The sequence below is a fragment of the Scleropages formosus genome, chromosome 14 (genome assembly GCF_900964775.1).
Source record: "Scleropages formosus chromosome 14, fSclFor1.1, whole genome shotgun sequence".
NCBI classification, from domain to species: domain Eukaryota; kingdom Metazoa; phylum Chordata; class Actinopteri; order Osteoglossiformes; family Osteoglossidae; genus Scleropages; species Scleropages formosus.
Window position 1 is genome coordinate 22,372,781 of NC_041819.1, and position 14,395 is coordinate 22,387,175.

At 45.9% G+C, this 14,395-nt stretch overlaps 1 protein-coding gene across 1 annotated transcript; it reads left to right on the top strand.

The window, feature by feature from the left end:
• The first annotated feature begins 3,748 nt into the window (after nt 1-3,748).
• Nucleotides 3,749-11,896, top strand: arglu1a (arginine and glutamate rich 1a). Its single transcript, XM_029258067.1, has 4 exons — nt 3,749-4,305; nt 7,215-7,440; nt 9,639-9,722; nt 10,978-11,896. Exons 1-4 carry the CDS (start codon nt 3,968-3,970, stop codon nt 11,140-11,142), a joined length of 813 nt encoding a protein of 270 aa, XP_029113900.1. The 5' UTR covers nt 3,749-3,967; the 3' UTR covers nt 11,143-11,896.
• The last annotated feature ends 2,499 nt before the right edge of the window (nt 11,897-14,395 follow it).

Here is a 14,395-nt window from a genome sequence, read left to right on the forward strand (position 1 = left end):
TCTCAAGCACTAACATTTAGCTCAAGGTCTTGAAAGGGGACTCCAAACCCTCAGGGGGCATTTGGGCTATTCTACCATGGCCAATCATGTGTAGCCTCTTCACTACAACCCAAGAAGAAAGAGCCTTTAAAATAAACTCCAGAGAGAGCTGGTGGAGTCACTTCCACTGGTGACCAGTGACCCCCAACAGCTCCCCCAGAACCTCTTGCCTCCTCCCCTCTAAAAAAAAAAGAACTTTCTTTCAGGTTTCTCCCTCAATGTCCCTTTCAGCAGCGACCCCTGAGAAATCAACATGACAATGTAACAATGCACGGCCCTTTGAAAGGAGATCCTGTGTTTGTTAACCGCTTTCCACCAAAGAACACCAGGGGCAGAGTGCAAAGCCCTCAAACCCAACCATGGACAAGCAGGCTTTGGCCATGCACCTGAAGAAGATATACTTTCATTAAGTTGGCAGCATTCTTCCTAGAAAGCGTGGAATCTCCTCATGCCCTCTAAAGGATGTGATTCATCGACATTGTGGTCCATTCACTCACAAGCCTCTTACATTTTACAGGCTTCCTTCTTAAATGTCTTATGACTTTATCATATTTAAAAAAAAAAAAAGTTTCCTGCCATCCTTAGGACTTTGAATTTTTGTGCATGTATTTTTCAAATAAAATGTGCTATTTCCTGTAAAGTGTAAAGTACAAGAGTTTTATCACTTTAAAGACTGATCTTCAGATATAAGTAGTCTGATGTAAAAGAATAGCTGAATAAAGAAAGAACATAGAAGGTATTTTACCAATAAGCCCCACCCACTACAAAGAAACTCCATCACGAGGTGAAACCACGCAGACTTCTGACAAGATTGGAACTATGGGGGGAAACGTGCACGGTGATTATTCCCATATTTATGTGTGTCATAATTTTAGAAAAAGGAATTACCTGAATGGATTAAGACTTCAGAAAAGTTACAAGGAAAAAAAAGCTTGTAATATTCATTCCTTTTTCACTAATCCTTTGTCCAGATAGAGTTGCAAGGGAAAGCACTTGAAACGCATGACATCACAATCTGCGGTACTGCATTACATTCCAGTAGGCTGTTGAATATGGATTTGCTATGGTATGTATGCATGACATGGTTCTAATGTTTAATCCTTACTGTATATTTCGCTTCAGTGTTATTTTTCAGGTATCAGTAGCAACTGGTTGACAAATTCAGACAAATTAACTCTTGTTTAGTGTGTTACATAAACACTGGGGAGGACACTACAGGGTTGAGTGAACACGAGGGAAAGGGGCCATCACCCCCCATTATACATATGGTTCTTCAAAAGTATTCTATGACTTTTCCCATTTCCCCCATCATCTAAAATGACCACAAATGGATCCCAGAGGAATCCCGCTGTTGTACCCATAAACATGGAGCTTTGCCTAACTTTTTTAGTGAAATGAAGAAATAACATCTCATAAAGCCACTGAAAGATGTAAGCTTTCACAAACTATTAGCTTTATAGCATGCAATTTATCATGCACATAAAATATATAAAGACTACATATATATTTATGTGTATATATATATATATAATATATACATATATATGCATAGTGAAGAAAACTTTTCCAAGTTATATATGTTAATACGTCGCTTTCGCCATAAGCACGAAAAACCCTTGTGCCACTAGCTGTCGTGTTAGTGATACTCCTTCTTTATGTAACACTCTCCATTATTCATCAAAAGGAGTTTAAGCGCTCCTCAGTGCTGTCACACCTTAACGAGCAGTGCTGCGAAGGTCCTTCATGAATCTTTTAGAAGCCCGAGTGGAGGAAATAGATGGTGAGGCAGTGAATGGAGAAGGAGAAGGTTGATGGGGGAAGAGGATGGGACAGAGAAAGGAAAGTAAAGGTGCAGGCCTTCAGTGTGTATCCCTCCTCGAAGCCCCTTTACTGGGGACATACAGCTCAGTCTCCTGCAATAGTGCTGCACGGGGTCATTGTATGCATATTCATTTTTAAATGTTTTTTGTAATCTGTAAAGACGTGTGCACTTTATCGCAGGAAACTGTGGCACTTGTGGGGGAAATGTTCAGAGATAGATTTTAGGCAGCAAATTTTGATTGATCTTGACGGATAATAGACAACATCTCTTCTTTTTATTATAAAAATAGAAATTGCTTGTGTTGAATTTATAAAAAAAGGTTTGAAAAGCAGTCCTCCAGAGGACTTGGTGGACTTTTTTTTCTGTAGCCACTTCTGCCTGAAGCCCATATATATTTTCTGTTTAAAAATAGAAATGGTCATTTAGGAGCCCTCAGTATTTTTAGAGCAGTGCTTGAAAAATGACATGATGTTGACAATGGTTTTGTGTAAAATGGTATTAATTTCCATCTGTGTATGATGTAATTCTGTCACTTTTTTTGCTTTAAATTCACCATTGTTTGCCTCTGAGTCTCTGATTGACAAAGAGCAGTAGCGTTCGTCTGAAGCGAAAAAAAAAAAACCACACAAAAACATGAATAAATAAAATAACTATTTGCGGCGCAACCCATTCATGCTTTAAAATAACTAGTGTATTTTTGTACAAATGTTTTTCTTTGCTGTGACATTTTTTTCAATAGCAAATTGTGCATTTCAATGCGAAAAGTTTAGATTAAAATTGACAAATTTGGAATATTTAATTATATACACCATTTATACAGCATTGTATTTGTCTATGCCATTAAAAAGGCAACCTTTTTAGGTTTGGTTCAATGCTTGAAATGGAGTAAAAATAGTACAATGACGATACTTTTGACCGTATATTTTGTATGGGGTTATTGCCGAAACAAAAAGCATGCATGCCCAAGGCACCATTTAATAGGTGTTTTTAAATAAAGGATAACATCAATAACATTATCATTCCTTATGTGTTAGCTGTGTTTTTCCTCAAAATGACTTTGCACTGCTTGATCTATTTATGTAGATTTCTAAAACAATCTCTTTGGCCCTGTGCAGATGTTGTTCCTGAGATGACCAAGTCTTCAACATGTTATGGGTCCTTTATCCTTTATAATCATTATTACTATTGTTTTTTTGGATAGTTTGCTACTTTTTTACACCATTTTTATAGCTGCGCACTTTGACATAGACCCAGTGAGCGTAAGGGTCATGCTGCAGAAGTGGGGATGGGGTCTTGAACCACGCAGGGTGTGTATGTCCATAGCCTTTACTACTCCAGCCTTCAGTCTTTAACTTGCGTACACTCAAATACTGTAGGCTACCGCCTTCACAAGTTCACCACATCCAAGGTGTTGAATATCAAATAATATATTAACAATGACCGGAATCTAACCCTGCGCCTTGGGGTTTATCCATGGGCCATAACTTATGGACATATTTGGCCCCTCATACACATGACCTTAATAACCTCTTTGTCAGATGATGTACTACAAGAAGGAAGACACAACATGAAGAGATACTGCATGTTGCACATTCCTTTCCCGTCTTTATCTTTCATGCCACTAACGACACCTCTGGCATTCAATTAATTTCTACTTCTTTCCACTTTATTTCATCTAACGTATTATTTACCATTTTGATAATGTTTGCTTCACGTGCAAAATATTTTTGCGAAACTTGACCCGAAAGAGTATTCACTACTTTGTCTTTTCCATGGAACGCAAAGCATGCTGGGAGAAACGGATCGGTCGCCATGTTGGATGGAGAATATGGTTAGCGTTACTTCCTCGTTTCCACGGCGACCCGAAACCTGCCGGAACATCTCGAACGCAAGGCATGCTGGGAGAAAGGAGCAGGTTGCCATCTTGGTTTGGTAAAGTTAGTGAACGGATCGCAAAAACAGTCTCGTTTGTGGGAGTATCTGAGGACCCACTGGGCACTTTTTAAGGGGTGTACGTTAAGTAAAACCCAGGCAGCCAGAGGGCGCTTTTACTGGGCAGACTCCGCTTCGGAATCCGGCGTTTGAGAGGCCGGTTCCAGAGTGGTCATGGGTCGGTCGCGCAGCCGCAGCTCGTCTCGCTCCAAACACTCCAAGAGCAACAAGCACGGCAAGAAGCGCAGCCGCTCGCGCTCCCGGGACAAGGAGAGGCCCAAGAAGCGCTCCAAGTCCCGCGAGGCGAAGCGCAGCCGGCGGCGCGAGTCGCGCTCCCGCTCGCGCTCCACGAACGCGTCGTCCCGCCGGGAGCGCGAGCGCGAGCGCGTGTCCTCCCCGCCCGAGCGCATCGACATTTTCGGCCGCACGCTGAGCAAGAGGAGCGCGCTGGACGAGAAGCAGAAGAAGGAGGAGGAGGAGAAGAAGGCGGAGATGGAGAGGCAGAGGAAGATGTAAGCGACCGCGCGGCTCTGCTGCTTCATGATCATCACCACCATCATTACTATTAGTCTAGTCAGTGTGGGGGAGGGCTTCCCATGACCGACCACATTATGACCGTGGGACCAAGAGAAACACGATCAGATCAGGTGCCCATCTGCATGGCATGAGACCCGTCTAGGTGTGAGGGAGCTGGGCCCCCACTTCCTCTGTTCTGTATGAAAGCCAACGTCCCTGTGTGGGCAGGTTGACCATGTCATTATGTCCTCCTCCATTGATGCCCCCCGAAAACGCATTTAAATTATGGTGATGCGACCTTCTGATTGACCCTGGTGGTTCCTATTTAAGTGGACCTGCTTCTGTGTGAGCAGAGGAACTAGTTTGTTAACCACCAGGCCACCGACAATCCCCCCCGGGTTTGGGGGTGGGGTGTGCATTGAGATGTTCCTCCACCTCGCACTTCTCTTGTGTGGAGAGAATAGGTTCCCACAGCTGTCGTTTCTATTTCGCTGGGGGCACTTCTACACACAAGCTTTTGTTGATGTTTTTCCCTGGTCCTTGATACCTTCAAAGCGTTTCTCCTGCCCTTACCGCCAATTTTAGACATTACCTAAGTCAAACTGCAATAATAAATGCGGGTGTCGTTGAGGATGAAATGCTGCCAAGGCTCAGCTGTCTGATGGGTGCAGACTTCACACCCAGCCCTGGAGGATATTGAGGTGTCTTCCATGGTCTTGTCCGTGGGTGTTTGGAAACATCCTGAGATGGGATCCATCCAGCCACAGTCCATAAGCTCTCATCCAGTTCAGGGTCTTGGTAGTCCAGAGCCTGTCTTGGAAGCATATGTTGTGAGTCGAGGTACGATGCTGGTCCAGTTGAGATTGAATATTCAGTTTAGTTCAAATTATTTTTAAGCGCTCTTCTCACACGGTGATGCAGAGAGCTGGAGAAGGGATATGCAAAGAAATGTCTCATAGTTTTAACACTATATTCATGGTTTGGGTGTGTGTGTTCACCCTGGTTCCTGTGTGTCATATGTATGGGGATGCTTGTGCATTTTTGCCCACGTTTTCTCGTTCATGCTCGCACGTACGGAAACTTTCTTTGGTTCATTGCATCCCTGTTCTCCTTTCAGCACCCATATCTTTGGTTCTAGTAAAAGATGGTCTTCTGTAGCTCACTTATTAGTTTGTGAAGATGAATGCGTGTAAACAGGCTAATGAACTACAGCAGAGCTGAGCAATGATGTCTTAAGGTTAACTGTCTTCCGAGGACTCGCGATCGGACATTAAACCAGCCCCTACTTAGCCATCGCTTCTCAAATCTCACTTTAGGGCTCCAGAAATCCAGTTCATGTCCGCTGATACTCAACGACACCAGTCGTTTCTCTTCCGTCTTCTCAGATGCCCGGAGAGCGAAACCTTAAACCCAGTTTATGCTGCCTGTAGCCTCAGAGTGTAGTGCTGAGTTGTCCCATTCCACTCCCCCAGTCAGAGTCCCGTTCCCAGTGCAGTTCCCTTGATCTCAGTTGATTACTATATCAACTGAGTTGATATAGTAAAAATGACCCTGTAGAATAAATGGGTAAATAATTGTACATAGCTTAGTATGCAAATATAGCATTGTAAATCACTGTGAAAAGTGTCAGCTAAATGCATAAATATAATAAATATGGATTATGTCCACAGAGATGCAACCATCGGTAGTTTTTCTAGGACTTGACCTCTCTTGGCCTCCCTAGTAACCGTCACATTGAAAATGCGGCCTTTTTTTTTCGGCAGCTTTCCAGTGCTGGGAGGTAAAAAGACAGCTGGTGTGCACCTCTTACCCCCGGGCTTTGTTGCCAGTTTACGTGGTTAACCTTTTTGGCTGGTGCCCCGTCAGATCACTGTGCATGCCGTGGCCCGGGTTTGTTTGTGCCCAGAGCAATGCGGAGTGCCTCTGCTGCTTCCTGTTTGCAGGTGCAGACTAATCCGTTTAAGGCTAAACGCACTACCCTGCCATTGTGTGGTGGTTGTTTTTGTTTTTCTGTCCTTCTCTCCCCTGCCCAGCAACCCTAAGCCTTTTGTACACATCCTCCAGTGCAGTCAGGCATAATGTCCTGCTCATGTTTCCCAATGCGCTGTCTTCTGGATTAGGTTTGGGGGAGGAATTGAGGAATTGGAGGAGGGATTGTGCATCTTAATCTTGAACCATTCGTCCCCAGAGCCCTGCTTTAACTTCTTTTGTAGCTACACGTTAAAATATGCCTTGGGAAGAAGTACACCCCAAGCACAGGAGATTCCATAAAACCTGTATTATCTCAGAATTGTGGTAAATGGAGTGATAGATGGATACTGAATGTAACGACTGCAGCATGATGGCTCTCCAGGGTTCGGTGCTATGTAAAGTGTGGTGGTGAGGATGAGGATAGTTAAACAGGCTGTGTTTCTTTGCCTGGGGTACAGAGACCCAGACCACATGTTTAGCCCCCATGCTTGGCAACAAACCCTTTCCCTGAACAGTGTCGGATAAGTCCCTTTCCCTCAACGCAGCCCCAGAAGCACGCTTCGAGCCCGTGGTTACAGAATTGTTCTGGTCAATGATCTTATAATAAACACTTTTGTGTGTGTGGTTTTTTTTGTTTGTTTTTGGGTTCTTTCCCTGAAGCATGGAGGATTTTTATAGCTAGTGTAAGTAAAGCGGCTGCAGAAATATCAGTCCCTGTCGGACCTCTTTTATTCCCCAAAGCTGATTCGTCTATCTAAACTTGGTTTATGGTTAATGAGGATTGTAATCACCTCTGGGTTGATCAGGTCTTTATTTAATTTTTGGTCTTAATTAGTGGAATTGCACAAATCGTGGTAACAGCTGTGTCCTCTGCGTGATCCATGCGTCTCCTTCACCCCCTGTCCTCTCCCACCTGGCTTTCCTGTACCAACAGCCGCCAGCAGGAGATCGAGGAGAAGCTGATCGAGGAAGAGACGGCACGCCGTGTGGAGGAGCTGGTGGCCAAGCGTGTCGAGGAGGAGCTTGAGAAACGACGGGACGAGATTGAGCGTGAGGTGCTGCGGCGTGTCGAGGAGGCCAAACGAATCATGGAGCGACAGCTGCTGGAGGAGCTCGAGCGCCAGCGGCAGGCTGAACTAGCTGCCCAGAAGGCCAGAGAGGTAACGCTCAGTCGTTGGGAACGCAGGCTCTGCCCCTACACAGGAAGCTCCATGGCAAAACTTGCGGGAAGGAGTGGCTTATGTGTCTGGGGAGCAGGTCTAGAGGAATGAAGGGGCGCAGCAGTGTGTGCGCCTACACCCCAGTCAAACCTGAAAGAAACCATTTAGCAGCAGCTTGATTATTTTATTTCAGTTATTTTTTTCTGCAGTCCTTTTTGTTTATAGTGCCCTGCATTTAAGGCCCTGTGGGGAGAGAGATTCCAAAGGAAACTTTTGCCACGGAAATATGATTGACACGTGTCAGTTCCCCCATCCGCCCCTGTTGAAACTTTAATCAATATTCCCTCCTGATCAATGCAATAGTGTTGTTCTGTACCCACATTTTTCCCTCTTTGGGCTCAGTGTGCAGTCGCCACAGCCTGTGTTCGCTCTATGGTTCAGGTGGCCATTAAAATGCTTCCCTTTTCCTACTGCAGCAACTGTCCGTCCTCAGGCAGCTGGGAGCAATGGGGGATCAGTTCCCCGACTCTCCTGCACTCAGTCTAGTGTCTTGTTACCATTTCCATGTGCCTGTGACTGATGGCCCTCGTGGGTTTAGAACAGGGTTCACGCAGCATGTCTGTATGACTTTAGATCACACTCTGACTCCTGAATATTCTTCCTGTAATGTGCGTGATGTTAGTTTAGAATATACTTTCCCCTCCCCTTGTCATTATCAGTGTTAAGGAACACTGGAAGCTGCTTCTCTCGTAGAGGATGAAACATCACTCTGCATTACTTTGTGTCTGGAAAACAGCTTTTTTTCTTTCCATCCTCAGTGCTTCATTTTTTTTTTTTTTTTTTTTTTTTTTTGTTGGTTGCAAAATTACCACTTATGTTTTTCAGCAATACTCATGTTCCCTCACCTACCCACGAACCACTTAGATCTCTCTTCTCTACTACATGTAGAAGCAGATTATGGGAATGGGAGAGTGTCCTTTGTAAACTTAACACATATGTGGCGACTGTAGACCCCCACCAGCCTTCGGATCCCAAAGTGGCCCAGTGTCTTGCCACTCCAATTGCACATCGGCCTGGTTGCGCCAATCGCTCGTCTTGCTCTTTTTGTGAAAGTCTACATCTTTTAATATTAATGTGAAATTCCACCAGCACAGATGTGGGGAAACTTCTGGAAAATTTGTCAAATCCGACTCTCGCACGACAGGGCAGCTTTGATCCTCTACTCCCAGTTTCCTGTTTCACACGAAAGACTTTCTTAATGACCTTGTGTGTTAACGTATTTTTATTGTACTTTTTTTGTTCTAACTAACCAGTTCACATGTACTTGTATTTCCTAATGAAATGTTTGCTTTAGGACTGATGTACGTTTTTGTAGCGTTATTCTGTCTTGGATTCCTGTAACGTCGTCGAGCTCCGCAGTCCTCAGATGACTGCTCTACCCCCCACCACCCAGCCACCCCCCTGCCCCGCCCTTGTCATGCCCCACCCAGCCACTCCCCCCCACCGTACTGTCACAGTACTGCACTGGACGTTGTTAAAGAGACATACGAAAGGAGAGAAAAGAGAGTGCAACCCAAGCGGCATGCTCACTCGTACTGCACCTGCTAGTTGTAAGGAGGAGGCCCCCATCCTACGAGTGGAAGCGCTTCTCTGTCTCTCCGCAGGACACGGGACGAGACAGTAAATATGCACCCCCTTTTAATGCTGATGCTTAAAGGAGTTGTAGGTACACAGGCAAGGAATTGCGTAGGTATACGTGCATCGGTGAGCGAAAACTATTCAATCTTTTTTCTTTTCTCCTGCTTATGATGATGATGATGATGATGATAATGACATCAGTGTTCTTAAGAAGTCAGGCGCATTGGGTTCTTAATCTATTTTTCTCTAGTGTCCAGTTTAAATGTTTTTATATGCATATGTATCCCTGGTGGTATATTTTATGTAAATTTGTGTTCTATCAGAGGGAGGGTATAGATGTGATTTAGGATATTTTGGGAGGGTTTTTGTCACCCTTAAAGAAAGCAGAAAAAGATTTGTGTAATGCGTTTTCTGTTCTTTTTAATGATTTTCTGTGTGTGTGCGCGTGTGTGTTGTAGTTCCTGCTGTTTTGTGTGTGGCTGAAGGTGGAGAGAGATGTTGTAGGTGGACCACTGAGAATGTCCTGCACGGTCTAACATGGCATCATGTCCCCCCTCTAGGAGGAGGAAAAGTCCAAACGGGAGGAGCTGGAGAAAATCCTGGAGGAGAATAACCGTAAGATAGCAGACGCTCAGGCCAAGCTGGTACGTCTGCAGTGTTTTTGATCTGTCCGCTGCCTAAGAGGATGCAGTCGACAGTTACACGCTACTTGTCTTTCCTTCAGTCACAATGTGTTTGTTAGCAGTAGGAGTGGTGTTTCTGTGGAAAATGCAAATGCTCCTTCTCGATAACGGATTATTTTTCACCTTCCTGGGTGTAGCCAGACAAGATTGACGTCTAATATATGTGTTTAGGTGCTTAACCAACATGAAGTCATACATTTACTTCCTTAAGCAGGATTATGTGCTGCAATTTAAATATTTACAAAAAGAAACAAGTTACTGTTTTTGAGCGGCGGCCCTTTAACACTCCATCCCTCAGGTAACACGGTAAACGTCCTAATGTGCTTTTACCTGCATGCCATCTCTTTATGATTACTATTTTGTTACGAATATTATTTCTTCATTTATTCAGCAGACACCTTTCTCCTTACTTACCTTTTCATACATCTGGCTAATTTGTACCATATCAGTTCAGCTTAATTGCTGTTGTCAAGGGTTCTACAGCATTTACATTTATTCATTCACATTCATTCATATCTATACAGTTATTTACCCATTTATACAGTAATTTTACTAGAGCAATTTAGGGCAAGTACCTTGCTTAAGGGAACTGTAGCAGTAGGAAGGATTCAAACTTGCGACTTTCAGATGTGAAGGCAGCAGCTTTATGCATGATGCTATCAGCTGCCCCAGGAGGAGAGGAGTTTAAGACCATGTCCTTTGAGCGAGGCGGCATCTCTAACTAGTACAACATGGTAATAATGCTAATATTTGACATGTGACAGGTCTCTAAATGCTCAGGGGCGTTTATTCCTTGCGTCTTCCAGCTTTGCTATGGGATTGAAGGTAAAAATGCTGCATGGTAGTGTACGGCGGTAAAAACACGGTACAAGAGCATATTCACAGAGCATGTTCCCGCAATGGCCGAAAGCGTCATGTTGCCATGTGTCGCCGTTGTGCATATTGATGAGCGGGGGCCGTCCTGGTGCCGTTCCAGGGTTGGAGCCGTTCTCAGCGTTGAGATGTTTGTCTTTGCCTGTTTGGGTACAGTCTGCTTCCTCCATTTATTGGACAGGGAAACTGTTTGGATTAGTCAAAAATGTAGTAAACATAACAATGAGTTCTATTTTTTTTTTTTTTTTTTTTTTGCACTCGAGTGTATTTCACGATTTCTGAAGTGTTTGTGTGGTAATTGTTTTCCCTGTCTGCTGTGTTTTTCCCTTTGGGATGTGTCCAGGCCGAGGAGCAGTTGCGAATTGTCGAGGAGCAGAGAAAGATTCACGAGGAGAGGATGAAGCTGGAGCAGGAGAGACAGCGGCAGCAGAAGGAGGAGCAGAAAATAATCCTGGGCAAAGGGAAGTCAAGACCCAAGCTGTCCTTCTCCCTGAAAGCGGCGGAGTGACGCCTGCGGGGTGCCGGGGGGGGAGGGGGGCCACCAGACGCCGAGCGCACATGCGCACTCTGTCCCGCTGTTCGGTAGCTTCATGTTGAAGTGTCCCCTCAAAACGCCCAGCTTTGCGTTCCTGCTCATGTGCGCGCACTGCGCTCGGCGGTCTTCCTGACACGAGATGGCCAAGGTCGGCGGTCACCATCGTTTGCTCTTTCCATTTCTCTGTTCTCTTGGGCCTCTTTTTTGACTCCGCCCACTCCTGCATCCCAGGCGAGCACAAGTGTCTCTTTCTTTGGCCCATGGCAGGGGCGGCTGTCGTCGAGAGGTAGTTTTGCGGTGGGGGAAGGGCGAATGATCTGTGACGACGCTTTGAGGAAGCATGGAGAAGCTGGTGGTAGAAGGACGTGTGCCCCCCGCCCCCCCCACTCCAGGCGAACCTGTGGCTTCAACACCAACACTTCACCTCGGCCCAAGTTTTTGGTTTTTGTACAGGAATTTTGCTCCTAGGAGTTAAATTGAAAAACTCTTAGCAGCTTTGGTTCTGGTCACCATTACTTGATGTACCGAATCCCACCTGGTAATCTGTAACCGTAGCGTGCCGCCAAGGAGTTCACAACACTGTTTGATACCAGTAACCGCGGTACTTTGTTTCGAGAGGCGCAGCCTGTTGGCTTTTCTCATGTACTGTGGTGTAAAGAGGTTACGCTGCTCTTGCTGAGCCTTGTTTTTGGGCAGTTCAGTTTTTTTGCTCTGTATACACAGCTCAGCGTTTTAATAGCTAAGCAGACGCACACAAGTGGTTTCTTCATTGTAAAGACAAACTAGTAATTTGGATGATCCGACGACACGGCACGTTAAGGTTCCAGATGACCGGGTTCGATTGTAAACATGAAGTGGTGCTGTCCCTTTTATCTCTTGTTTTAAAAATAGCTGAAATGGATTTAATGAAGAGGTGAACGAACGAACGCAATGTTTTAACACAAAATAGTCGGCGCCTGCAATATCCTCCCCCCACTGCATGAGCAGGTATCTCTTTGAAGATGGTGCGCGCGCGCGTGCGTGTGTGTGCGCGCGTGTGCGCGTGTCTTCCTCGGGAGAAGAAGAGCTATACTTTCAGCGGAAGCCCCGTCTTCTGTTGTTCGTTCTCATACGCAGTCTGTGACCTGTGAGGTCCTTTGTGCGATAAACATATTGGAAAAGAACAGAAGGGTGCCATGTTTGGGACTTGCGACTCTTCCACTCGCTCACACGCGCGCACCTCGTCCCTAGTACAATAGTATTCCCCCCTTTCTCCCCTCTCTGTAGTAGGCCAACATTTCTGGAAAAAATAATAGTAAACAGCCATACTTGTTCAAAGGCAGTGCTGGTTCAGGTAAGCATATCTAGCTACGTGGTGGAATTGGGAGTGGTTGTGTGTGCGTGCGTACGTGTGTGTGCGTGAGTGTGTGTGTGCGCGTTTGTGGTGAAGTGTAAATGTGGGGGAGGGGGGTCATCGGAAGGGTCAGGCTTGTATGGTGTAATCTTTGGTATTTCTCCTGTTCTGTTCACTCTACGTTAAATAATAAAATGTCGGCGAAAGTGCCACTCGGCTCTGTGTGTTTTTCACCGAAAGCCAATTTGGACAGCGGGCGAAAAGGTGACTGGAGCCTGGCGCTGCTCTCTTTCTTTAATTGGATGTTTTTGAACAAAGGCCGAAATTACAGCTCGTAGCGCAACGTAGTGGTGTTTAAAATGGTATTGTAGCACAGTACGGTGAGCACTTCCTATACACACCTCTCGCTGCCTACTGGATTGGCAGCTAGACACGCACTCATTACTCAGAGGCTGGAGGTTTGAATGTCACATCCTGCTGTTATACGATTCAGCAAGGTACTTGCCTGAGTTGGTGCGGTAAAAATGAACTGTTAATGGTATATAACTTAATTGCTTTGGAGAAAAGCTTCATTGCGATGACTAAACAAATATTTACATCTGTGTTCATCCTCAGAGGTTCACTCGCTATCCTTAACCACATATTGTAAGGCGGGGTCACGGTGGTCCAGAGCCTACCCTGGCACCCTGGGCCGTGAGGCAGGGTACAGGGACCAGTTCGGCTGGTCTGTGGGAGGAAACCCATATGAACACGGGGAGAACATAGAAACTGCGCGCGCGCGCGCGCACACTGAACAGCGATTGAACGCACGTGCCAGCACATAGCGCTACCGGCTGCACTATCGTGCTGCTCCATCAGCACGTCCCTCACTTGTCCCCGAGGTGGAAAGGATGGTGAGCCCGCGGGAAAGGGCCGAAGCGAAACGCAGCCCCTCTCTTCACACGCACGCTGCGCGCGCACAGTGTGGGCAGCACGCGCTCCGGATCCGCGGTGAGACCGTAGGACGGAGTGTGTGTGCGGGGGGAGTAGATTAGTAGTACTCGTCACACTATGTTGTGAGCGATTAGCTGTGTGTGCTCACGTGCAGGTTTCCGCGCGGCAACGAAGCGACATTAGAGCGATAAATAAGCGGCTCTAATTGGGCCTCCGCGCCGTTCGGGACTCCTTGTATATTCAATTTTTGTGCACGGCGAACAGACACTTCTTCTTCTTCTTCTCCCGCGTGGCGTACACTGCACACCAGTCCACTTATTTTAGCCTTTTCTATAGCAGGCTCTTTTACTGGATCGTCTCAGGGTCCGTGTCTTGATCAAGGGTTCGGGATTCGAACCACTGCCCCGACGGTTCTAACCACTACGCCACCTGCTGCTCCTCTCTTCATGGTCATCACGGCGATGGTGCCATAAGACGAGCGGCGACTATGTCCGGTGTGCCCACGGTGGGAAGGATCCCCGGCCGAACACGAACGAACACACTCACACACACGGAGCGCAACAGAGGGTTTGCACCGGGAGGTTCGGGTTCGGGTTCGGGTTCGTGAAGCACGTGGCTTGGTCGGAACTGACACCTCAAAGTTACTTCCCCCCCCCCCCCCCCAAAAAAACACAGACGCTTTTGCCGAGTGTCGAATGAATCGGAGTAACACTGTAGTAAACAACAAGTAATTATTAAAAGCTCCATGTGTGAATGCGATTCCCGGTATGTCAGTTATTTGTGAACAGTCTGAGTTCCCTAAATAATGAAGCTCTTAGTCGAACTGAAAGTACACAGAAAATCATGAACTACTCTTGAGCTTCCATAGCTGTGCGACAATTGCAAAACGTGTTTGAGTACATACAATTACAAGTATTAAAATATATGATTTATTTAATATCATCTTAATTCAAGGTCGAA